Consider the following 26,575-nt stretch of genomic DNA (forward strand, 5'->3'; position numbering starts at 1 on the left):
CATGAAATATTGTAAGGTGAGAAGTGTACAATAGGGGTTGAACAGTAGTCATTGAAGAAGATTATGGTTGAGTTAAACGATGGTCCAGTCGTTGTGAACCAGGCTCCAGGTTTAAACTGTTACTTATGGTCTGCATTCCGTAATGATTCAAATCAGCTACATGTCCCAAATTGCACAACTAAATACATTAGCCTAATGATCCACCATTGCTAGCTATCCTCAGGAACAACCACATTAACTTGAGGAAAGAAATGCAAAGGAACAAGTCAGTTACTTGTAGAGTTAACTGACGGTGGCTACCGATAATGACTAATATTTAACGAAACATTAAGTCTGGGGATAATTCAAACAGATGAACTAGGTTTGGTGCTATACTATCACTTGCATATGGCTACAGAAGCCTATAAGCTTGGGTCTCAATTTCATTCCAAGTTTTTAAAAAAGGATTTAATGCGCAAGAATACGATGTGATTATCTGAGGATAGAGCCCCATAAAAAAAACTATTTCAACCAGCACAGGGGTAACAAAATCAAACTGCAATAAAATAAATAGTTTACCTTCGACGATCTTCCTCTGTTTGCAATCCCAATGCTCATTGTTACACAATGAATGGTCTTTTGTTTGATAAGATCCATTTTTATAGCCTAATACGAAACATTGTGAACCGCGTCTCATTCCATTTGAGGACACATTCGATGTAAATACACACTAAACGTGACTTTCAGTCATGTTTGGTTTTATTGTAATCAACTGGTTTGTTTGTACCACAACCAAACTTCATGGGTCATTTCGGGAGACGTATTGACTGAAAGAAACCGATTTGAAGACAATGACATCGTGCACCTATGATATGACCGCTGTTTCGTTGATTGACTGTATTTTAACCCAATGACCACTGATCGTCTTGAAATCTAGCTGGGTGAGCATTTAGACCAGCATTTCATAAACCTCTGGAAGAGGTGACATGCTGCAGTATGACTGGTTTCACATGTCTCCAGTGTTAAAATGGAGCCTAACCAAATGGCTTACTCATTTACATTGCACCATTCTCTAATTTACAAATTGATAAGCTCTATTGCTATTCAGGAAAAGGGTAGATGTTCAACCCGTCAGTTCCAAGAGGAACAACGTTCAAAGTTTGTAAGGGGCTTAATACAGTTGTATTCCAGCCACTAGGGGGTACTCTGGTGAAGCCCATGGGAAATAAACTATTTCTTTAAGTGAATTGGGGAGAGTAAGAAAGAAAAAAACTAAATGGCTGTTACCTGTGCTGAAATGATTGAAAGGGAAGTAAACAGTACTTTTCGCGGTGTAGTTTAAATGATAAGCTCATTGGAAGGGTAACAATTGCACAAACGGTGGTACACTAAGGGAATTCAGTCAGAATACAATGCATCTATAGACACCATGCATTTGATTTGCGTCAGAATTTCCCTTTGTCAATTGAGCTACAGTAGGCAAGTGTAATTAAGCACGGAAAAAGTATTAGAAATGACTAATTCATGACACAATGTCAAAACAAATCACTTGCTCAAAGTGACAAAACACATTCCATGGGCCAAAGATACTTTTATTTCAGGTGTTAATAGCCATCTGCAAAAAGATTGCATTTGATACAAAATCCTTCATCACACAGATGAACTCATCTAACTTGTGCCACTAAACGTGTCGGGCAGAGTGCATTTTCTTGATGTAGTGAAGATTGTTTATGGAGACAAGGGGGAGATATTGGTGACGAGGTAAGAGGTTAGAAGGTTTGAGAGAGTGTGTTCACTTCTGGTCGGGCATCAGGTCGTTGAAGGACTGGCCGCTCTCCAGACGCTTCTCCATCTCGACGAGGGTCTTGACGCCGTCGACAACCATCTGCACCAGCTCCACCTCGGAGAAGCCCAGACGGTCTGCGTTGGAGATGTCGAAGACACCGCCTACTGCTGCAGTGTCCACACCACCTGGAGGGGGGGGGGGGGGGGGGGGGGGGGGGGGTACCAAAGAAAAGCTGAGCCAAATGGTGCTGATACGGTTGGCTTCTCCGCAACTAGGGGTGATAGGCCAATCCTGCTCCTGGAGAGCCAGTGGGTATGCAGGTTTTAGTTCCTGGCAGCCCTACTTTAATGCCTTTCAGCTACTGTAATCTAAGTCCTGGGGGCTCCACAAAATGTTGCATATGCACAAAACACAAATATGCATGCTCCAGTTCACGCAAAAGTTAACATTTATAACATGGAATTTGACGTGAGAATGTGCTTAGCGTCCTGCAGACTTTAGACCAGGGGTCCCCAACTGGCAGCCCATGGGTGGTTTTATTTGGCCCCCAAGTTCTGAGAAGACACTTGCATTGTTGGACATAAGACTAAAAACAAGGAAATCCACACCAATTGATTTAGATTTTGTAAACCTGTTTAAGTACTCCCACACAGACGTGATCGTGTACAAAATGTAAGCAAGGTTTAAAATGATTGTTAGTCAAATATTGGGGTTTGGGCTTGCAGTCTACAAATGTGTAATTATGTTCTGGCTACCCCCAACCAAAACCCACTAAGTTTTTGCCCATGGCTGAATCTAGTTGATGATCCCGCTATAGACCATGTGTATGCACAGTTTCCAGTGGTTGAAGTATTGCATTGCAAGTAGCCTACCATTTTGTGCAAGTGGGGGATATGACATGCTTATTGATAAAAAATAAACAGGCAGCCTTAAGATGCAATCATTTGCCATTCGTGAAGATACATTTTTCACATCTCTGCATTCATTTCCATAATAAATGTACCGTTGTTTCATACTCGAAGTAGCCTAAAATGCCTACATTAAATTGGACTCACTTTACAATAGTAAATATTTGAAACACTGTCTTAAGTATTTAGCTCCATCCAATCGAGCGCAGTTTAAGGGTAGAACAGAAGGTTCACCTTCTCAACTTACATGTTAGGGTACTGCACATCTTAACCTACTGGAATTTCAAATGTTTCAAGTAAACAATTTTCATAAATATAAATTGTCATACGCTTTAGCCTACAACAAATTGCCATGGGCACCCCTCATTTAAATTGGGTCTGATAAGCTATTTGAAGTGTTCTGCTCTATGCATCAGAAAAGGGAGTGTGCGTTATAACAGTAGAATGTAAATGAACAAAGATGACTTTTTGCTTTGAAGTGTGTCGACTACCACTAAGTAGGCCTACTGTAGTTTAACATAGACAATGTTTCAGAATTTGCAGGCAGTGCAGCATATTTAGGGTCGGGAAAAACACCACATGTTTACAGGTCCAACAATTTGCAAATCGTTTTTTTTCAGAAACTTCCTTGGCCTAATTCCAACACCTCCAGAGAGACATTTGATGTAGTTGGCCATTGCCTTTAGAAACAGCAAATAAGGGCTGTGTTGTCACCATAAAAAAGGGAAAGATGGGCATTTCAGGTAGTGTTTTAATGCTTGTTCACGCATGCAGTTTCAGGACAAGTCTGATTTATGACGGGCGTAAACTAAGTTTATAAATCTCTATATTTTTTGTATGTGTGCAGTCTTTTCAGAAGTGGTGCACAGTTATGAGGCCCGAGGAGCAGCTACTTAGCCAAAACAGGAGTAGGGCTGACCAAATTCCGGCAGCAGTGTAGCTCCCCAGGAGGAGAGTTGGCCATCCTGGCCCTATTCAGTGGACAGTTAACACTTTCCACTAGGTCTTATCCACATTTAGGAGAATTGCAGCCACAGTTACAGCCAAAGGTTTAGAGGCATGTTGGATTAGTATAACTGTCAATTTAAGTACATAGATTCCAATTCAATTAAAACATTAACATCTTGACTGCACAATGTTTTACCAGCCTACAGTAACAACCATTGGTTAATAAAGCAAACGTAGAGAGACTAGTCCAGATCTGCTCGACATTCACTTAATCCCAATAGCTGCTAGACAGAATGTCCCATCTACATTTCCTAATAGAGTTGGCATATTCAAAATGGACGTACCTGTGCCACGCTTCTGCAGCCTCAACCTCTTGAGGACCTCGCTGAACTTCTCGTGCTTGCTCATGTTGGGCAGCTTGACGTGCACACCGGCGCGCAGCCCCGTGCCCAGGTTGGAGGGGCAGGTGAGCACGTAGCCCAGGTGCTCGTTCCACATGAACTCATGGCCCTTGTCCTTGAACAGGCTCTCAATCTGAAGTGGTCAGAGGAAACAGTGAGGTAAGGGACCAAAGGTTAGAAGTCGTGTTGAGAAAGCAACTGCAGTGTTGGGGGACTGTTTAAGTTAAACGTTTCCCCCAGTTTTTGCAACAGTTTTTGAAGTGCCATTTTGCATAGTAGACTCACAAATTGACTGCATTCAAATGTGATTAACCCCAGCAATGTAGTTTGCACATGTTCTTTAACATTACGTTGTAGAATTGAGCCTTGGGCTTAACATATTTGACACCCTAGAAAGCGGAGTGCACGTCACACACACACCTTCGTGAGGCCTGTGCAGAAGCGGTGGAACACCTCCTTCATATTGCCGCCCTTCTGCATAGAGATGACCCGCAGATGGTCCTCCTCATTCACCCAGACCAGGAAGGTCTTGCCATCATTGTGCCTGTCAACAAAAACAAATCTACATATTAGTTCAACATTGGCTGGAATGAGACGCAATTATGCATAACGATCATGTTTACTCTCACTGAAGGCACCCTCCAGCTGGTACTCCAGTGTAGGGTGAAGTTAGTCATAGACGCCGATCTTGGGTAGATTAAAGATCCTAGATCTGTACCTAGAGGAACTTCGACCCAGAGCCTCCTTTAATGACCCACAGAGAACATAACTGCATCTCACTATTTTAGAGCAGGGCACGCCAAGCTGGTTCCTGGCGAGCTAACATCCTGTAGGTATTCACACTCACCCTAATCTAGCACACCTGGTTCTAATAATTAGATGACTCATAATTGGCATTTGACCAAATATCTGCAGAAGGGTAGCTCTCCAGGAACAGGGTTGGAGAGCCCTGCTTTGGAGTATGTAATGTGGATTGTAGAATCGTAGATGGGGCCTCAAGTAAATTTTGACCATTGAAGAGGTCAACTAGCGTCCATTTTATTGGCACATGCACCTAAGACAACAGGTGTAGGTAGACCTTAGTGAAATGCTTACGAGCCCATAACCAACAATGCATTTTAAAAAATACAGATAAGAATCAGAAAACGTTATGAGTAATTAAAGAGCAGCAGCAAAATAACGATAGCGAGACTATATACAGAGTCAATGTACGGTGGCACCGGCTAGTTGAGGTAATACTTCCGTAACACTTCCGGCGCCGACAGAGATGGCCGCCTCGCTTCGCATTCCTAGGAAACTACGCAGTGTTTTGTTTTTTACGTGTTATTTCTTACATTAGTACCCCAGGTCATCTTAGGTTTCATTACATACAGTCGAGAAGAACTACTGAATATAAGATCAGCGTCAACTCACCATCAGTACGACCAAGAATAGGTTTTTCGCGACGCGGATCCTGTGTTCTGCCTTTCACCCAGGCCAACGGAATGGATCCCATGCAGCGACCCAAAAAAACGACTCCGAAAAAGAGGGAAACGAGGCGGTCTTCTGGTCAGACTCCGGAGACGGGCACATCGTGCACCACTCCCTAGCATTCTTCTCGCCAATGTCCAGTCTCTTGACAACAAGGTTGATGAAATCCGAGCAAGGGTAGCATTCCAGAGGGACATCAGAGACAAACGTTCTTTGCTTCACGGAAACATGGCTCACTGGAGAGACGCTATCCGAGGCGGTGCAGCCAGCGGGTTTCTCCACGCATCGCGCCGACAGAAACAAACATCTTTCTGGTAAGAAGAGGGGCGGGGGCGTATGCCTTATGGCTAACGAGACATGGTGTGATGAAAGAAACATACAGGAACTCAAATCCTTCTGTTCACCTGATTTAGAATTCCTCACAATCAAATGTAGACTGCATTATCTACCAAGAGAATTATCTTTGATTATAATCACAGCCGTATATACCCCCCCCCCCCCCCCCAAGCAGACACATCGATGGCTCTGAACGAACTTTATTTGACTCTTTGCAAACTGGAATCCATTTATCCGGAGGCTGCATTCATTGTAGCTGGGGATTTTAACAAGGCTAATCTGAAAACAAGACTCCCTAAATTTTATCAGCATATCGATTGCGCAACCAGGGGTGGAAAAACCTTGGATCATTGTTACTCTAACTTCCGCGACGCATATAAGGCCCTGCCCCGCCCTCCTTTCGGAAAAGCTGACCAGGACTCCATTTTGTTGATCCCTGCCTACAGACAGAAACTAAAACAAGAGTCTCCCGCGCTGAGGTCTGTCCAACGCTGGTCCGACCAAGCTGACTCCACACTCCAAGACTGCTTCCATCACGTGGACTGGGACATGTTTCGTATTGCGTCAGATAACAAAATTGACGAATACGCTGATTCGGTGTGCGAGTTCATTAGAACGTGCGTTGAAGATGTCGTTCCCATAGCAACGATTAAAACATTCCCTAACCAGAAACCGTGGATTGATGGCAGCATTCGAGTGAAACTGAAAGCGCGAACCACTGCTTTTAATCAGGGCAAGGTGACTGGTAACATGACCGAATACAAACAGTGCAGCTATTCCCTCCGCAAGGCTATCAAACAAGCTAAGCGTCAGTACAGAGACAAAGTAGAATCTCAATTCAACGGCTCAGACACAAGAGGCATGTGGCAGGGTCTACAGTCAATCACGGACTACAAGAAGAAATCCAGCCCAGTCACGGACCAGGATGTCCTGCTCCCAGGCAGACTAAATAACTTTTTTGCCCGCTTTGAGGACAATACAGTGCCACTGACACGGCCTGCAACGAAAACATGCGGTCTCTCCTTCACTGCAGCCGAGGTGAGTAAGACATTTAAACGTGTTAACCCTCGCAAGGCTGCAGGCCCAGACGGCATCCCCAGCCGCGCCCTCAGAGCATGCGCAGACCAGCTGGCCGGTGTGTTTACGGACATATTCAATCAATTCCTATACCGGTCTGCTGTTCCCACATGCTTCAAGAGGGCCACCATTGTTCCTGTTCCCAAGAAAGCTAAGGTAACTGAGCTAAACGACTACCGCCCCGTAGCACTCACTTCCGTCATCATGAAGTGCTTTGAGAGACTAGTCAAGGACCATATCACCTCCACCCTACCTGACACCCTAGACCCACTCCAATTTGCTTACCGCCCAAATAGGTCCACAGACGATGCAATCTCAACCACACTGCACACTGCCCTAACCCATCTGGACAAAAGGAATACCTATGTGAGAATGCTGTTCATCGACTACAGCTCGGCATTCAACACCATAGTACCCTCCAAACTCGTCATCAAGCTCGAGACCCTGGGTCTCGACCCTGACCTGTGCAACTGGGTACTGGACTTCCTGACGGGCCGCCCCCAGGTGGTGAGGGTAGGCAACAACATCTCCACCCCGCTGATCCTCAACACTGGGGCCCCACAAGGGTGCGTTCTGAGCCCTCTCCTGTACTCTCTGTTCACCCACGACTGCGTGGCCACGCACGCCTCCAACTCAATCATCAAGTTTGCGGACGACAACAGTGGTAGGCTTGATTACCAACAACGACGAGACGGCCTACAGGGAGGAGGTGAGGGCCCTCGGAGTGTGGTGTCAGGAAAATAACCTCACACTCAACGTCAACAAAACTAAGGAGATGATTGTGGACTTCAGGAAACAGCAGAGGGAACACCCCCCTATCCACATCGATGGAACAGTAGTGGAGAGGGTAGCAAGTTAAGTTCCTCGGCATACACATCACAGACAAACTGAATTGGTCCACTCACACAGACAGCATCGTGAAGAAGGCGCAGCAGCGCCTCTTCAACCTCAGGAGGCTGAAGAAATTCGGTTTGTCACCAAAAGCACACAAACTTCTACAGATGCACAATCGAGAGCATCCTGGCAGGCTGTATCAACGCCTGGTACGGCAACTGCTCCGCCCACAACCGTAAGGCTCTCCAGAGGGTAGTGAGGTCTGCACAACGCATCACCGGGGGCAAACTACCTGCCCTCCAGGACACCTACACCACCCGATGTTACAGGAAGGCCATAAAGATTATCAAGGACATCAACCACCCGAGCCACTGCCTGTTCACCCCGCTATCATCCAGAAGGCGAGGTCAGTACAGGTGCATCAAAGCTGGGACCGAGAGACTGAAAAACAGCTTCTATCTCAAGGCCATCAGACTGTTAAACAGCCACCACTAACATTGAGTGGCTGCTGCCAACACACTGACACTGACTCAACTCCATCCACTTTAATAATGGGAATTGATGGGAAATGTAAATATATCACTAGCCACTTTAAACAATGCTACCTTATATGTTACTTACCCTACATTATTCATCTCATATGCATACGTATATACTGTACTCTATATCATTGACTGCATCCTTATGTAATACATGTATCACTAGCCACTTTAACTATGCCACTTTGTTTACATACTCACCTCATGTATATACTGTACTCGATACCATCTACTGTATCCTGCCTATGCTGCTCTGTACCATCACTCATTCATATATCCTTATGTACATATTCTTTATCCCCTTACACTGTGTATAAGACAGTAGTTTTGGACTTGTTAGTTAGATTACTTGTTGGTTATTACTGCATTGTCGGAACTAGAAGCACAAGCATTTCGCTACACTCGCATTAACATCTGCTAACCATGTGTATGTGACAAATACAATTTGATTTGATTTGATTTAATATGTACATGTAGGTAGAGCTATTAAAGTGACTATGCATAGATGAGAGAACCAGTGGTGTAAATAAGGGGGGAATGCAAATAGTCTGGGTAGCCATTTGATTAGCTGTTCAGGAGTCTTATGGCTTGGGGGTAGAAGCTGTTTAGAAGCCTCTTGGACCTAGACTTGGTACTGCTTGCCGTGCGGTAGCAGAGAGAACAGTCTATGACTAGGGTGGCTGAAGTCTTTGACAATTTCTAGGGCCTTCCTCCGACACCGCCTGGTAGAGTTCCTGGATAGCAGGAAGCTTGGCCCCAGTGATGCACTGAACCATACACACTACATTCGGTCGGAAGCAGAGCAGTTGCCATATCAGGCCTTGATGCAACGCTCGATGGTGCAGCTGTTGATCTGACCCATGCCAAATCTTTTCAGTCTCCTGAGGCGGAATAGGTTGTCGTACCTGCTTCACGACTGTATTTGGTGTGCTTGGACCATGTTAGTTTGTTGGTGATGTGGACGCCAAGGAACTTGAAGATCTCAAACTGCAGCCTCGATGAGAATGGGGGCATGCTCAGTCCTCTTTCCTGTAGTCCACATTTTTTTAAACCTTTATGTAACTAGGCAAGTCAGTTACGAACTAATTCTTATTTTCAATGACGGCCTAGGAAGATTTTTACCTTCAGCTCAGGGATTCAATCTTGCAACCTTCCGGACCTTACTAGTCCAACACTAACCACTAGGCTACCTGCCAACCCTTTGTCTTGATCACGTTGAGGGAGAGGTTGTCCTGGCACCACACGGCCAGTTCTGACCTCCTTATAGGCGGCCTTGTTGCGGTCAGTGATCAGGCCTACCACTTGTCGTCGGCAAACTTGATGGCGTTGGAGTCGTGAGTGAACAGGGAGTACAGGAGGGGACTGAGCGCGTACCCCTGAGGGTGCCCTGTTGTGAGGATGAGCATGGCGGATGTGTTGCCTACCCTTACCACCTGTGGGCAGCCTGTCAGGAAGTCCAGGATCCAGTTGCAGAGGGAAGTGTTTAGTCCCAGGGATCCTTAGCTTAGTGATGAGCTTTGAGGGCACTATGGTGTTGAACGCTAAGCCGTAGTCAATGAGTAGCATTTCTCAAATAGGTGTTCCTTTTGTCCGGGTGGGAAAGAGCAGTGTGGAGTGCAATAGATATCGCATCTGTGGATCTGTTGGTGCGGTTTGCAAATTGGAGTGGGTCTAGGGTTTCTGGGATAATGGTGTTGATGTGAGCCGTGACCAGCCTTTCAAAGCACTTCATGGCTACAGACGTGAGTGCTACGTGTCGGTAGTCATGTTACCATAGTGTGTTCTTGGGCACAGGCAATAGTGGTGTGGTGTGCTTACATTATGTTGGTATTACAGACTCGGACAGGGAGAGGTTAAAAATGTCAGTGAAGACGCTTGCCAGTTGGTCAGTGCATGCTCGCAGTACACATCCTGGTAATCCGTCGTGCTCTGTGGCCTTGTGAATGTTGACTTGTTTAAAGGTCTTATATCGGCTGCAGAGCGCGTGATCACACAATCTTCCCGGAACAGCTGGTGCTCTCATACATATTTTAGTGGTCTTTGCCTCGAAGCGAGCATAGAAGTAGTTTAGCTGGTCTGGTAGGCTCGTGCCACTGGGCAGCTCTCAGCTGTGCTTCCCTTTGTAGTCTAATGGTTTGCAAGCCCTGCCACATCCGACGAGCGGTAGAGCCGGTGTAGTACGTTTCAATCTTAGTCCTGTATTGACGCTTTGCCTGTGATGGTTCTTCGGAGGGCATCGGTTAGAGTCCTGCTCCTTGAAAGTGGCAGCTCAGTGTGGATGTTGCCTGTAATCCGTGGCTTCTGGTTGGGGTACATACAGTCACTGTGGGGATGATGTCATCGATGCACTTTATGAAGCCAGTGACCATCCGAAAGAATCCCAGAACATATTCCAGTCTGTGCTACAAAACAGTCCTGTAGCTTAGCATCTGCTTCATCTGACCACTTTTATTGCGCTTGCCAATGGTGCATCCTGCTCTAATTTTTGCTTGTAAGCAGGAGCATAGAATTATGGTCAGATTTACCAAATGGAGAGCTTTGTATGCGTCTCGGTGTGTGGAGTAAAGGTGGTCCAGAGTTTTCTGGTTGCACATTTAACATGCTGATAGAAATTTGGTAAAACGGATGTAAGCTTCTTTGCATTCAAGTCCCCAGCTACTAGGAGCACCGCCTCTGGGTGAGGGTTTTCTTGTTTGCTTATGGCAGAATACAGCTCATTCAATGCTGTCTTAGTGCCAGTCTCCTCCTCTGGTGGTATGTAAACAGCTATGAAAAATACAGATGAAAACGCTAGGTAGATAGAGCATCTCATAAGCTCATAAGACCACACTACCTCAGGCGAGCAATAGCTTAAGGCTTAGATAACGTGCACCAGCTGTTGTTTACAAAAATACATAGACCACCTAGTCTTAAGAAGACGCCGCTGTTCTATCCTGCCGGTACATCGTATAACCAGCCAGCTGTATGTTGATCGTGTCATCGTTCAGCCACGACTCCGTGAAGCATAAGAGATTAGTTTTGATTGTCCCGTTGGTAGTTTAATCTTCCGCATTGGTCATCAATTTTATTCTCCAAAGATTGCAGATTTGCTAGCAGAATGGAAAGAAGTGGGGGTTTATTCAATCGCTTACAAATTCTCAGAAGTCAGTATGCCCTCTGGCCCCTTTTTCTCCACACTAATCACGGGGTTCTGGGCCTGTTCCCGAGAAAGCAGTAAATCAGTCGCGTCGGGCTTGTCAGACAGGACAAAGAATATTCTGCCAGTCCGTGGTGAGTAAAAGTGATTTTCGGTCACAAGAGACGGTAGCGGCAACATGTACAAAATAATTTTTAAAAAGTTGCAAATAATGCAAATAAAGTAAACAAAAACTGGTTGGGGACATGTAAAACGTCAGCATTCTCCGGCACCATTTTATCCTTTACTGCACTTTCGCGCCTTCCTTAGTGAACACCGACACACCATGGGAGGAATTCACTAGAAAAGCTGAGTGGCAGGAGAATGCCAGACCAAGTCCCTTTATTCATGTACCATCATGAAAGGAAAAGGAAGCCATTTGACGTCTACATGGAGAAAACTCTGCGGTGGTGCCCGGGGAACTCACCAGATGCCCCTGCCGTCAGGCCAGTCACGGCCCATCCCGGACGCCAACAGCAGGGGGGACACGGGCTTGTCAAACAGGAAGTGGTCGTCGATCAGCTGTTGCTGCTCATCATCTGTCATGTTCTTCAGGGCGTAATACTGGCCATTGAGGTCCCCATCCAGTGAGGCTAGACCTGCAAAAAAACGAGCGTCAGTAAAACAAGCCTACATGAGTGGTCATCCTTTTTCACCAACTATGAGAATTGCATATTTGTAAGGATTAGGCCAACAATCAAGCAGTTATATTTTTTTCAAAGTGGCAATTTCAGTTAAGGATTCAATTACAGTGGTGTAAAGTGCTTAAGTAAAAATACTTTAAAGTACTACCCAAGTCATTTTTTGGGTTGACTGCTTTTACTTAAGCTACACTTTCTGCCTCTTATCTGGCAGACTCACTAAACACAAATGCTTAAATGATGGCAATCTGTAAATAAAAATTGTACTGACTGGTTTGCTTAATATAAATAATTCCAAAGTCCTTATACTTTAGTATATTTTAGCAATTACATTTGCTTTTGATACTTAAGTACATTTAAAACCACATACTTTACTCAAGTAGTATTTTACCGGAAGACTTTCACTTGAATCACTTTCTATGAAGGTAGCTTTACTTTGACAATTGGGTACTTTTTACACAACTGCCATTATATAAAACACATCTGGAATAATTAAGTCTTAACCAATGCCAGTCAAGAGCAGCAAGTCAATTGCAGTGTGGCATGACTTCAATAGTCTAATTAAGACAGTTCCACGCAGTGCTGTCAGGGGGCGTGTCACAAAGGGCATGCAGCAGGACTCAAGGCATTGAAGAGGACAGGGCTTGGTTACGCACTTTCGATTGCCATGTTCTCAATGGCACGTCGCTCCCCACGGCTGCAGTGTGGGGGGAGGCAGAAGCCGCGGACACTCCTGCCAGTTCGCACTCTGGAGCTCAGGACGAAGTTGGGGTCCAGGTCATCCCCACCCTGCCAAAACAACCGGCGTGTTAGCAATTAGCATGAAAGCTAACAGGTATGGACATTTGATAGCGACTAAACCAGGGTTGGGCTACATGGAGGTTTGACAATAATGGGTTGTGTGGCCATTATGCCCAATATGGATTTTCATGGACAAATTAATTTCCCAAATAGTTGTTGACTCATGTAGGACAACCTTGGGAGTGTGTATGTGGTGAACCAGGGTGTGAGGCGATTCAGAGTGTGTGGACATTGTGTGCCTTTACCACAAGGTTATCTGGGTTCAGGTCGGTCTTGTGTTTGTCTGAGGGCTTGTATCCGCCGTGGCGGTCTTCAATGATGGGGTCCAGCAGCTCCTTGAACACCTCGTACGTCTCCTCGTCTCCGGCCACACAGCCCACTGTCATGATGAAGGGGTGGCCTTGAATAAAACAGGGACAGGGTGAAGGAATAAAATGCCAGCCAATGGTGCCAACAGTTGACATCATCCAAGTGAAAGTTTCACTGACAGAATGCAGTTGGTCGACAGTAATTGGTTTAGGAATTGTATTTAAAATTGGTCAGCTGTGCCAGCAGTCACATTGGTCTTAGTTCCAGTAATAGCTTTAGCCACCCTTCAGATGCAAGCTGTCAGAATAACACCATCTACACTGAAGCCATTGAGCATTAATACAAATTTGGGTTGACATTCATAATGCTGTACATGTTCTGATTAAGAAAAATGTTACTTTGAGGTGACTAAGGTTTGCAGCAGACCTGGGTTTAAAATGTCATTTAAATACTTATTTTCTGTGTATTTGAGTATTTTCAAATACATGTATTTAAGATACTCCCAATGTAGGGCCCGAGTTAAATGCACGAGTATAAATATATTTTTTTTAAATGCATGCCAATACACATTCCAATATTCAACTACTTATATTTTCAAATAAAAAAATCTATATGCTACTACTCAATGTGAAAGTATTTGAAATAGTATTTAAACCCAGGTCTAGTTTGCATACCGTTACACATCCTCAGCTGGTTGCCGCTTACACTGGATGTTGTAGTAGGGCCTCACAATAGACATTATCAAATTAAAGGCCTACATTACAATTCAAAGTCAGTAATTCCGCTGTTAAATGGACATGTGACCCAACAACCGAGGGGAATAAAATGCAAGGCATCAATTTAGCCTGTAATGTCACCTGCAGACAAATAGTGGACTTGACCTTGCTCAACAAAGATCGTCGGTGATGCTGCTGTGACAACTTGGAATAAATTGGTGTATGGCCATGGGATCCCATGTCAGTCCTAATGCATTGATTGTTAACTGGAACAATGCGCTCGACAGGGCCACAAATAATGAATTCCTATTATTATACTGAACATTGCATTAGTGGCCACATCACAGGCACTTGGTAACAAGGTCAACGTTTCCACAGCGGAGGTTTTTCACTCCGTACATGGCTGACATTGCAAAATCCAAGCACCGGATGAGTGGGTAGGCTATAACTCGCCCTCTCGACGCGGCATAAAACGGTTTAGGACCAACGTAGGCAAACTCGGGCTGTTTACCTGGGTTATCAATTCCAGTTTGAATGACATCATCCACGGTAAATCCACTTGGAGTCTCTTTGTCCCGCAGGTTGGCGTACATCTCTGGGGTGAGCACCTTGGCCATGTGGTTGTTATGTTGGCTGAGGTCGGGGTACTCCTGCTCCGCGGAGTAGCTCATCTTCAGCTTGTTGTGGGTGTTACCGAAAGGCATGACTGCGTTCACCTGTGCGCAAGGATGAAACGATGAGGTGTCAGTGGCCAAGAGCCTAGACCCGGCAAAATGGAATAACTAATTGGAACAGGGTCTAAAAAGACTTGAGAAGTCACTGTACGCAATTGTGACGCAGTGGTCGGCTATTTCGACACCTGGTTTTGAGGTAGCAAACAAATTCCTGCCATTTGCGTGCCAATTCCTCATAATCTGAGAGGGTACACGCAACATACAATCGGTGCCCAAATATAGCAATTTATTTTCTCTAAAATATAAAAATGTCCAACAAAGGGAATGCATATTCATCCACGTTAATCCAAAATATGTCGGTTACAGTGCGAGGCAATACTGTTCACATTAGTCACATGCGTGATGTCCAGCACCAGATAAGACCTTGCAGATAGACCACGATAGACCAGATAGACCACTATGCCAAACGGAAAATTACCCCTCTACACTAGTTGACGATTTTAACCAGGGTGAAATATTGTACATGTCAGTTCGATTTAATCGTTTTGAGTGGAACCAAATCACTGACGTCTCCCCATTTCTCTAGGGTTAGATGCGCTTTCCCGAGATGCTGTCTAAAAATACCCGTCTTTGTTCAGCCTATATTCCAAACGTTTTGCCATTATCATATAGCCTATTTAACCAATATATGTATTAAATACAAAGTACATTAGACACCCAACAGTTCTGCAAATATGATGACATACTTATGCATTTATACAAAGTAAAAAATAAATCACCTACCGTAGGACGTTTTTCTTTGGGAAAGACACACCAAAACTAATAATGGTGTCCGGAATGAATCAGCTTCGCTAGGTTTTTATATGCCAGAGGAGCTCTCATCTGATTGGATACTATTTAAAGTTCATTCATCCTATTGGAAATGGGAATAACGCAATTGCATATAGCGTCACTGCTGCGATTTAACAGCCGACACCTCTCAGATCAAGTGGTGCGTTCCTTGACAGATCTCTTTATTGACAACAGTAAGAGAGAATTGAATGGTACCAGTGGCTACATTCCATTTATCCGCACTGGGATGAATGGATATCGATTCTCCTAGTAAGCCGGAATGTCACCACACACAGAAGAACCCTGCCCTGCTCATTTAGCAATGTCAAATATGTTAATATGGTCCAATGGGCTTCAGGTAGCCTATACATAAGCTAAAATGTCGGTCTGTTTCAGGCGAATGTCGTTGTTCTTTATGATGATGGGAACATTTAGTGGCCTATTTTAATATATATGAATAATGTTTTATTTTCATATTCCAATGCTTTTGTGTGGCTCATTTGTAATGCCATTTTAACAATAGGCATATTATATGCTCCATGGGGCTTATTTCTCCCCCCACAAAAAAACTGAGGTAAAAATAGTTTCAGTTTGGATATTCGATGGATATTCGCCTGCAGTTTTCCTTACCTGCACCAACAGCAGTTAGGGACCGTCAACATAGTGACAAATCAAATTTTTCAAATTTCATTTTCTATTTAACCACTACTCCTAAAACTTTAAAACCTGTTTCTAGCTAACCCGATGAAATAGACACACATTGCACACATTTTTTGTTGTTGTTGATTTACATCTCGCACTATTTTAAATGATTAATTTGCATTTTTGAATTTCAGTAGCTCATTGGTCATATGACCTACTGGACTCAAACAAGGTTCAGAATGTCCACTGACTATCCTTCTATATTACACACCCTTTAGTTTGTCCATTTTCATCTCACATGATTTTACATGAATTTTTCTAAATTTAGAATTTCAATAGCTCCTTGGTCATGTGACCTAGGGACTTCAAACAAGGTTCAGAATGTCCACTCAGTGGGCCTACACATTGCACACCCTTTAGTTTGTCCATTTTCATTTACATGACTTTTTTAAAATTTAAACATTCAAAAGCTCCTTGGTCATGTGACCTAATGACTTAAAAAAAAGGTTAATTATGTTCAATGACTACCCTTCTATATTGCACACCCTTTATTTTGTCCATTTTCATCTCACATGATTTTACATTAATTTATGAATTTTTAAAAATTTTGAATTTCAATAGCTCCTTGTTCTTGTGACCTAGTGACCTCAAATCGCACACTCTGATGTTTGTCTACTTTCATCTCATGCTATTAGACTTAAATCTGTAAGCTTTACAGACCATCTCCACAAAAAAATAAAATAAAGTTGTTGACCTAATTGTCACATAACAGCTACTCATTATTGAAAATATAACTATCAAACCTGCATTACAAAGACCCCACAGCTGAAGGTGTCCTGCTGCGTAGTGGGAGTTATTTCTCCTTCTTTCCACTTTATGTACACCCAGTCGTCTTTTCCATGGCAGGATCTTCTCATTTTGAAGTACTCTCTTTTTTTATGTAAACATAATGGGATTCTGATTAGTTATAGGCAAATAAATGCACAGGCCAAATGTGTATGCTGTTTTCCTTATCACTATATCTAGTAGTCATTTAGTAGTAGAGGTAAATTCCTTTATGCCCATTCTACACACAGTGTAAATTGTAGGCACTGAATCATTTACAGGACAATAATAAAAGAAGCATATAGGATCCAACCCTATCACAGAGTGAATAAATGTAGAGTGTTTGGAGACTTCAAGAAAAAAATATGAAGTGACAGTTTCATCAGTACGTGCTTAAAGAAAGTCATATCACAGATGACAATGCCCACCAAGTGTGATTGGTTGAAGAGCATGCATTTAGACTGCCAGAGGTCCGGACAACAGGCCCTCCGATTTGATACACTGAACTCTGTCTGAGAAGTAGTTGGTGAACCTGGCGAGGCAGTCATTTGAAAAACCAAGGCTGTTGAATCTGCTGATAAGAATGCAGTGATTGACAGAGTCGAAGGCCTTGGCCAGGTCGATGAATACGGCTGCACAGTATTGTCTCGTATCGATGGCGGTTATGATATCGTTTAGGACCTTGAGCGTGGCTGAGGTGCACCCATGACCAGTTCGGAAAGACCTAGGTCTGTAACCTATATCTATCCTACCCCCGCGGTCATCCCCCTTTGAAGAGGGGGATGACCGCGGCAGCTTACCAATCTTTGGGGATCTCAGACGATACGATCGAGAGGTTGAAATCAAATCAAAGTTTATTTGTCACGTGCTCTGAATACAACAGGTGTAGGTAGACCTTACAGTGAAATTATTACTTACAGGATATAACCAATAGTGCAAAAATGGTGTTAGGTGAACAATAGGTAAGTAAAGAAATAAAACAACAGTAAAAATACAGGCTATATACAGTAGCAAGGCTATAAAAGTAGCAAGGCTGCATACAGACACCGTCTAGTCAGGCTGATTGAGGTAGTATGTACATGTAAATATGGTTATGTGACTATGCATATATGATGAACAGAGAATAGCAGTAGCGTAAAAGAGGGGTTGGCAGTTGGTGGGTGGCGGAACACAATGCAGATAGCCTGGGTTAGCCAATGTGCGGGAGCACTGGTTGGTCAGCCCAATTGAGGTACAGTGCCTTGCGAAAGTATTCGGCCCCCTTGAACTTTGCGACCTTTTGCCACATTTCAGGCTTCAAACATAAAGATATAAAACTGTATTTGTTTGTGAAGAATCAACAACAAGTGGGACACAATCATGAAGTGGAACGACATTTATTGGATATTTCAAACTTTTTTAACAAATAAAAAACTGAAAAATTGGGCGTGCAAAATTATTCAGCCCTTTTACTTTCAGTGCAGCAAACTCTCTCCAGAAGTTCAATGAGGTTCTCTGAATGATCCAATGTTGACCTAAATGACTAATGATGATAAATACAATACACCTGTGTGTAATCAAGTCTCCGTATAAATGCACCTGCACTGTGATAGTCTCAGAGGTCCGTCAAAAGCGCAGAGAGCATCATGAAGAACAAGGAACACACCAGGCAGGTCCGAGATACTGTTGTGAAGAAGTTTAAAGCCGGATTTGGATACAAAAAGATTTCCCAAGCTTTAAACATCCCAAGGAGCACTGTGCAAGCGATAATATTGAAATGGAAGGAGTATCAGACCACTGCAAATCTACCAAGACCTGGCCGTCCCTCTAAACTTTCAGCTCATACAAGGAGAAGACTGATCAGAGATGCAGCCAAGAGGCCCATGATCACTCTGGATGAACTGCAGATATCTACAGCTGAGGTGGGAGACTCTGTCCATAGGACAACAATCAGTCGTATATTGCACAAATCTGGCCTTTATGGAAGAGTGGCAAGAAGAAAGCCATTTCTTAAAGATATCCATACAAAGTGTTGTTTAAAGTTTGCCACAAGCTACCTGGGAGACACACCAAACATGTGGAAGAAGGTGCTCTGGTCAGATGAAACCAAAATTGAACTTTTTGGCAACAATGCAAAACGTTATGTTTGGCGTAAAAGCAACACAGCTGAACACACCATCCCCACTGTCAAACATGGTGGTGGCAGCATCATGGTTTGGGCCTGCTTTTCTTCAACAGGGAAGATGGTTAAAATTGATGGGAAGATGGATGGAGCCAAATACAGGACCATTCTGGAAGAAAACCTGATGGAGTCTGCAAAATACCTGAGACTGGGATGGAGATTTGTCTTCCAACAAGAAAATGATCCAAAACATAAAGCAAAATCTACAATGGAATGGTTCAAAAATAAACATATCCAGGTGTTAGAATGGCCAAGTCAAAGTCCAGACCTGAATCCAATCGAGAATCTGTGGAAAGAACTGAAAACTGCTGTTCACAAATGCTCTCCATCCAACCTCACTGAGCTCGAGCTGTTCTGCAAGGAGGAATGGGAAAAAAATTCAGTCTCTCGATGTGCAAAACTGATAGAGACATACCCCAAGCGACTTACAGCTGTAATCGCAGCAAAAGGTGGCGCTACAAAGTATTAACTTAAGGGGGCTGAATAGTTTTGCACGCCCAATTTTTCAGTTTTTGATTTGTTAAAAAGTTTGAAATATCCAATAAATGTCGTTCCACTTCATGATTGTGTCCCACTTGTTGTTGATTCTTCACAAAAAAATAGTTTTATATCTTTATGTTTGAAGCCTGAAATGTGGCAAAAGGTCGCAAAGTTCAAGGGGGCCGAATACTTTTGCAAGGCACTGTAGTATGTACAAGAATGTATAGTTCAAGTGACTATGCATATATGATAAACAGAAAGTAGCAGCAGCGTAAAAAGAGGGTTTGGGGGGGCACACAATGCAAATAGTCCGGGTAGCCATTTGATTACCTGTTCAGGAGTCTTATGGCTTGGGGGTAAAAACTGTTGAGAAGCCTTTTTGTCCTAGACTTGGCACTCCGGTACAGCTTGCCATGCGGTAGTAGAGAGAACAGTCTATGACTGGGGTGGCTGGGGTCTTTGACAATTATTAGGGCCTTCCTCTGACACCGCCTGGTGTAGAGGTCTTGGATGGCAGGCAGCTTAGCCCCAGTGATGTACTGGGCCGTACGCACTACCCTCTGTAGTGCTTTGCGGTCAGAGGCCGAGAAATTGCCGTACCAGGCAGGGATGCAACCAACTCTCGATGTTGCAGCTGTAGAATCTTTTGAGGATCTCAGGACCCATGCCAAATCTTTTTAGTTTCCTGAGGGGGAAAAGGGTTTGTCGTGCCCTCTTCACAACTGTCTTGGTGTGTTTGGACCATTCTAGTTTGTTGTTGATGTGGACACCGAGGAACTTGAAGCTCTCAACCTGCTCCACTACAGTCCTGTCGATGAGAATGGGGGCGTGCTCGGTCCTCCTTTTCCTGTAGTCCACAATCATCTCCTTAGTCTTGGTTACGTTGAGGGATAGGTTGTTATTCTGGCACCACACGGCCAGGTCTCTGACTTGTACCACTGTTGTGTCATCTGCAAACTTGATGATGGAGTTGGAGTCATGCATGGCCATGCAGTCATGAGTGAACAGGGAGTACAAGAGGGGACTGAGCTTGCACCCCTGAGGGGCCCCTGTGTTGAGGATCAGCATGGCGGATGTGTTGTTACCTACCCTTACCACCTGGGGGCGACCCATCAGGAAGTCCAGGACCATTTGTAGAGGGAGGTGCTTAGTCCCAGGATCCTTAGCTTAGTGAATAGCTTTGAGGGCACTATGGTGTTGAATGCTGAGCTGTAGTCAATGAATAGCATTCTCACATAGGTGTTTATTTTGTCCAGGTGGGAAAGGGTAGTGTTGGGTGCAATAGAGATTGCATCATCCGTGGATCTGTTGGGGCGGTATGCAAATTGGAGTGGGTCTAGGGTTTCTGGGATATTGGTGTTGATGTGAGCCATGACCAGCCTTTCAAAGCACTTCATAGTGCAGACGTGAGTGCTACGGGTCGGTAGTCATTTAGGCAGGTAACCTTAGTGTTTATGGGCACAGGGACTATGGTGGTCTGCTTGAAACATGTTGGTATTACAGACTCAGTCAGGGAGAGGTTGAAAATGTCAGTGAAGACACTTGCCAGTTGGTCAGCGCATGCTCAGAGTACATGTCCTGATAATCCGTATGGCCCAGCAGCCTTGTGAATGTTGACCTGTTTAAAGGTCTTACTCACATTGGCTATGGAGAGCGTGATCACACAGTCGTCCGGAACAGCTGGTGCTTCCATGCATGTATCAGTGTTACTTGCCTCGAAGCGAGCATAGAAGTAAATTCTCATCTGGTAGGTTTGTGCCACTGGGCAGCTCGTGGCTGTGCTTCCTTTCGCAAGCCCTGCCACATCTGAAGAGCGTCGGAGCCAGTGTAGTACGATTCAATCTTAGTCCTGTGTTGACGCGTTGCCTGTTTGATGGTTCGTCTGAGGGCATTGCGGGATTTCTTATTAGCTTCCGGGTTAGAGTCCAACTCCTTGAAAGCGGCAGCTCTACCCTTTAGCTCAGTACGAATGTTGCCTGTAATCCATTGCTTCTGGTTGGGGTATGTACTTACAGTAACTGTGGGAAAACAACCTTGATGCACTTATTGATGAAGCTAATGACTGATGTGGTGTACTCCTCAATGTCAATGTCATCAGAAGAATCCCGGAACATATTCCAGTCTGTGCTAGCAAAACAGTCCCGCAGGTTGGCGTACATCTCTGGGGTGAGCACCTTGGCCATGTGGTTGTTATGTTGGCTGAGGTCGGGGTACTCCTGCTCCGCGGAGTAGCTCATCTTCAGCTTGTTGTGGGTGTTACCGAAAGGCATGACTGCGTTCACCTGTGCGCAAGGATGAAACGATGAGGTGTCAGTGGCCAAGAGCCTAGACCCGGCAAAATGGAATAACTAATTGGAACAGGGTCTAAAAAGACTTGAGAAGTCACTGTACGCAATTGTGACGCAGTGGTCGGCTATTTCGACACCTGGTTTTGAGGTAGCAAACAAATTCCTGCCATTTGCGTGCCAATTCCTCATAATCTGAGAGGGTACACGCAACATACAATCGGTGCCCAAATATAGCAATTTATTTTCTCTAAAATATAAAAATGTCCAACAAAGGGAATGCATATTCATCCACGTTAATCCAAAATATGTCGGTTACAGTGCGAGGCAATACTGTTCACATTAGTCACATGCGTGATGTCCAGCACCAGATAAGACCTTGCAGATAGACCACGACCTTGCGGTCTCTTCCGTGTAAACGGCTATGCCAAACGGAAAATTACCCCTCTACACTAGTTGACGATTTTAACCAGGGTGAAATATTGTACATGTCAGTTCGATTTAATCGTTTTGAGTGGAACCAAATCACTGACGTCTCCCCATTTCTCTAGGGTTAGATGCGCTTTCCCGAGATGCTGTCTAAAAATACCCGTCTTTGTTCAGCCTATATTCCAAACGTTTTGCCATTATCATATAGCCTATTTAACCAATATATGTATTAAATACAAAGTACATTAGACACCCAACAGTTCTGCAAATATGATGACATACTTATGCATTTATACAAAGTAAAAAATAAATCACCTACCGTAGGACGTTTTTCTTTGGGAAAGACACACCAAAACTAATAATGGTGTCCGGAATGAATCAGCTTCGCTAGGTTTTTATATGCCAGAGGAGCTCTCATCTGATTGGATACTATTTAAAGTTCATTCATCCTATTGGAAATGGGAATAACGCAATTGCATATAGCGTCACTGCTGCGATTTAACAGCCGACACCTCTCAGATCAAGTGGTGCGTTCCTTGACAGATCTCTTTATTGACAACAGTAAGAGAGAATTGAATGGTACCAGTGGCTACATTCCATTTATCCGCACTGGGATGAATGGATATCGATTCTCCTAGTAAGCCGGAATGTCACCACACACAGAAGAACCCTGCCCTGCTCATTTAGCAATGTCAAATATGTTAATATGGTCCAATGGGCTTCAGGTAGCCTATACATAAGCTAAAATGTCGGTCTGTTTCAGGCGAATGTCGTTGTTCTTTATGATGATGGGAACATTTAGTGGCCTATTTTAATATATATGAATAATGTTTTATTTTCATATTCCAATGCTTTTGTGTGGCTCATTTGTAATGCCATTTTAACAATAGGCATATTATATGCTCCATGGGGCTTATTTCTCCCCCCACAAAAAAACTGAGGTAAAAATAGTTTCAGTTTGGATATTCGATGGATATTCGCCTGCAGTTTTCCTTACCTGCACCAACAGCAGTTAGGGACCGTCAACATAGTGACAAATCAAATTTTTCAAATTTCATTTTCTATTTAACCACTACTCCTAAAACTTTAAAACCTGTTTCTAGCTAACCCGATGAAATAGACACACATTGCACACATTTTTTGTTGTTGTTGATTTACATCTCGCACTATTTTAAATGATTAATTTGCATTTTTGAATTTCAGTAGCTCATTGGTCATATGACCTACTGGACTCAAACAAGGTTCAGAATGTCCACTGACTATCCTTCTATATTACACACCCTTTAGTTTGTCCATTTTCATCTCACATGATTTTACATGAATTTTTCTAAATTTAGAATTTCAATAGCTCCTTGGTCATGTGACCTAGGGACTTCAAACAAGGTTCAGAATGTCCACTCAGTGGGCCTACACATTGCACACCCTTTAGTTTGTCCATTTTCATTTACATGACTTTTTTTAAAATTTAAACATTCAAAAGCTCCTTGGTCATGTGACCTAATGACTTAAAAAAAAGGTTAATTATGTTCAATGACTACCCTTCTATATTGCACACCCTTTATTTTGTCCATTTTCATCTCACATGATTTTACATTAATTTATGAATTTTTAAAAATTTAGAATTTCAATAGCTCCTTGTTCTTGTGACCTAGTGACCTCAAATCGCACACTCTGATGTTTGTCTACTTTCATCTCATGCTATTAGACTTAAATCTGTAAGCTTTACAGACCATCTCCACAAAAAAATAAAATAAAGTTGTTGACCTAATTGTCACATAACAGCTACTCATTATTGAAAATATAACTATCAAACCTGCATTACAAAGACCCCACAGCTGAAGGTGTCCTGCTGCGTAGTGGGAGTTATTTCTCCTTCTTTCCACTTTATGTACACCCAGTCGTCTTTTCCATGGCAGGATCTTCTCATTTTGAAGTACTCTCTTTTTTTATGTAAACATAATGGGATTCTGATTAGTTATAGGCAAATAAATGCACAGGCCAAATGTGTATGCTGTTTTCCTTATCACTATATCTAGTAGTCATTTAGTAGTAGAGGTAAATTCCTTTATGCCCATTCTACACACAGTGTAAATTGTAGGCACTGAATCATTTACAGGACAATAATAAAAGAAGCATATAGGATCCAACCCTATCACAGAGTGAATAAATGTAGAGTGTTTGGAGACTTCAAGAAAAAAATATGAAGTGACAGTTTCATCAGTACGTGCTTAAAGAAAGTCATATCACAGATGACAATGCCCACCAAGTGTGATTGGTTGAAGAGCATGCATTTAGACTGCCAGAGGTCCGGACAACAGGCCCTCCGATTTGATACACTGAACTCTGTCTGAGAAGTAGTTGGTGAACCTGGCGAGGCAGTCATTTGAAAAACCAAGGCTGTTGAATCTGCTGATAAGAATGCAGTGATTGACAGAGTCGAAGGCCTTGGCCAGGTCGATGAATACGGCTGCACAGTATTGTCTCGTATCGATGGCGGTTATGATATCGTTTAGGACCTTGAGCGTGGCTGAGGTGCACCCATGACCAGTTCGGAAAGACCTAGGTCTGTAACCTATATCTATCCTACCCCCGCGGTCATCCCCCTTTGAAGAGGGGGATGACCGCGGCAGCTTACCAATCTTTGGGGATCTCAGACGATACGATCGAGAGGTTGAAATCAAATCAAAGTTTATTTGTCACGTGCTCTGAATACAACAGGTGTAGGTAGACCTTACAGTGAAATTATTACTTACAGGATATAACCAATAGTGCAAAAATGGTGTTAGGTGAACAATAGGTAAGTAAAGAAATAAAACAACAGTAAAAATACAGGCTATATACAGTAGCAAGGCTATAAAAGTAGCAAGGCTGCATACAGACACCGTCTAGTCAGGCTGATTGAGGTAGTATGTACATGTAAATATGGTTATGTGACTATGCATATATGATGAACAGAGAATAGCAGTAGCGTAAAAGAGGGGTTGGCAGTTGGTGGGTGGCGGAACACAATGCAGATAGCCTGGGTTAGCCAATGTGCGGGAGCACTGGTTGGTCAGCCCAATTGAGGTACAGTGCCTTGCGAAAGTATTCGGCCCCCTTGAACTTTGCGACCTTTTGCCACATTTCAGGCTTCAAACATAAAGATATAAAACTGTATTTGTTTGTGAAGAATCAACAACAAGTGGGACACAATCATGAAGTGGAACGACATTTATTGGATATTTCAAACTTTTTTAACAAATAAAAAACTGAAAAATTGGGCGTGCAAAATTATTCAGCCCTTTTACTTTCAGTGCAGCAAACTCTCTCCAGAAGTTCAATGAGGATCTCTGAATGATCCAATGTTGACCTAAATGACTAATGATGATAAATACAATACACCTGTGTGTAATCAAGTCTCCGTATAAATGCACCTGCACTGTGATAGTCTCAGAGGTCCGTCAAAAGCGCAGAGAGCATCATGAAGAACAAGGAACACACCAGGCAGGTCCGAGATACTGTTGTGAAGAAGTTTAAAGCCGGATTTGGATACAAAAAGATTTCCCAAGCTTTAAACATCCCAAGGAGCACTGTGCAAGCGATAATATTGAAATGGAAGGAGTATCAGACCACTGCAAATCTACCAAGACCTGGCCGTCCCTCTAAACTTTCAGCTCATACAAGGAGAAGACTGATTAGAGATGCAGCCAAGAGGCCCATGATCACTCTGGATGAACTGCAGATATCTACAGCTGAGGTGGGAGACTCTGTCCATAGGACAACAATCAGTCGTATATTGCACAAATCTGGCCTTTATGGAAGAGTGGCAAGAAGAAAGCCATTTCTTAAAGATATCCATACAAAGTGTTGTTTAAAGTTTGCCACAAGCTACCTGGGAGACACACCAAACATGTGGAAGAAGGTGCTCTGGTCAGATGAAACCAAAATTGAACTTTTTGGCAACAATGCAAAACGTTATGTTTGGCGTAAAAGCAACACAGCTGAACACACCATCCCCACTGTCAAACATGGTGGTGGCAGCATCATGGTTTGGGCCTGCTTTTCTTCAACAGGGAAGATGGTTAAAATTGATGGGAAGATGGATGGAGCCAAATACAGGACCATTCTGGAAGAAAACCTGATGGAGTCTGCAAAATACCTGAGACTGGGATGGAGATTTGTCTTCCAACAAGAAAATGATCCAAAACATAAAGCAAAATCTACAATGGAATGGTTCAAAAATAAACATATCCAGGTGTTAGAATGGCCAAGTCAAAGTCCAGACCTGAATCCAATCGAGAATCTGTGGAAAGAACTGAAAACTGCTGTTCACAAATGCTCTCCATCCA

At 43.5% G+C, this 26,575-nt stretch overlaps 1 protein-coding gene across 2 annotated transcripts; it reads right to left on the reverse strand.

The window, feature by feature from the left end:
• Positions 1 to 1,550: 1,550 nt before the first annotated feature.
• LOC110521989 (creatine kinase B-type) lies at positions 1,551 to 22,718 on the reverse strand. Of its 2 annotated transcripts, XM_036975520.1 has the most exons (9): positions 22,567 to 22,718; positions 21,693 to 21,815; positions 14,432 to 14,513; positions 13,141 to 13,295; positions 12,751 to 12,883; positions 11,881 to 12,052; positions 4,443 to 4,566; positions 3,966 to 4,155; positions 1,551 to 1,950 (listed from the first exon to the last, which is right to left on the reverse strand). In XM_036975520.1, exons 2-9 carry the CDS (start codon positions 21,801 to 21,803, stop codon positions 1,772 to 1,774), a joined length of 1,146 nt encoding a protein of 381 aa, XP_036831415.1. In that variant the 5' UTR covers positions 21,804 to 21,815; positions 22,567 to 22,718; the 3' UTR covers positions 1,551 to 1,771. The 2 variants fall into 2 exon arrangements, with proteins under 2 accessions (XP_036831415.1, XP_021455695.1); XM_021600020.2 differs by lacking the exons at positions 21,693 to 21,815; positions 22,567 to 22,718 and adding an exon at positions 15,378 to 15,529 and having other exon boundaries at positions 14,432 to 14,636.
• Positions 22,719 to 26,575: the final 3,857 nt, after the last annotated feature.

This window comes from Oncorhynchus mykiss, chromosome 4 (assembly GCF_013265735.2).
Source record: "Oncorhynchus mykiss isolate Arlee chromosome 4, USDA_OmykA_1.1, whole genome shotgun sequence".
Lineage (NCBI taxonomy): Eukaryota > Metazoa > Chordata > Actinopteri > Salmoniformes > Salmonidae > Oncorhynchus > Oncorhynchus mykiss.

What these genes read in the sequence shown, in the direction of transcription:
- LOC110521989 (XM_036975520.1), bottom strand. Translation starts at nt 21,803, where the DNA reads ATGCCTTTCGGTAACACCCACAACAAGCTGAAGATGAGCTACTCCGCG. An exon ending in TGAACCCAGATAACCTTGTG is followed by an intron (nt 12,884 to 13,140) that starts GTAAAGGCACAC and finishes TTGTTTTGGCAG; the next exon opens with GGTGGGGATGACCTGGACCC. An exon ending in CCTGACGGCAGGGGCATCTG is followed by an intron (nt 4,567 to 11,880) that starts GTGAGTTCCCCG and finishes TTTTGTTGACAG; the next exon opens with GCACAATGATGGCAAGACCT.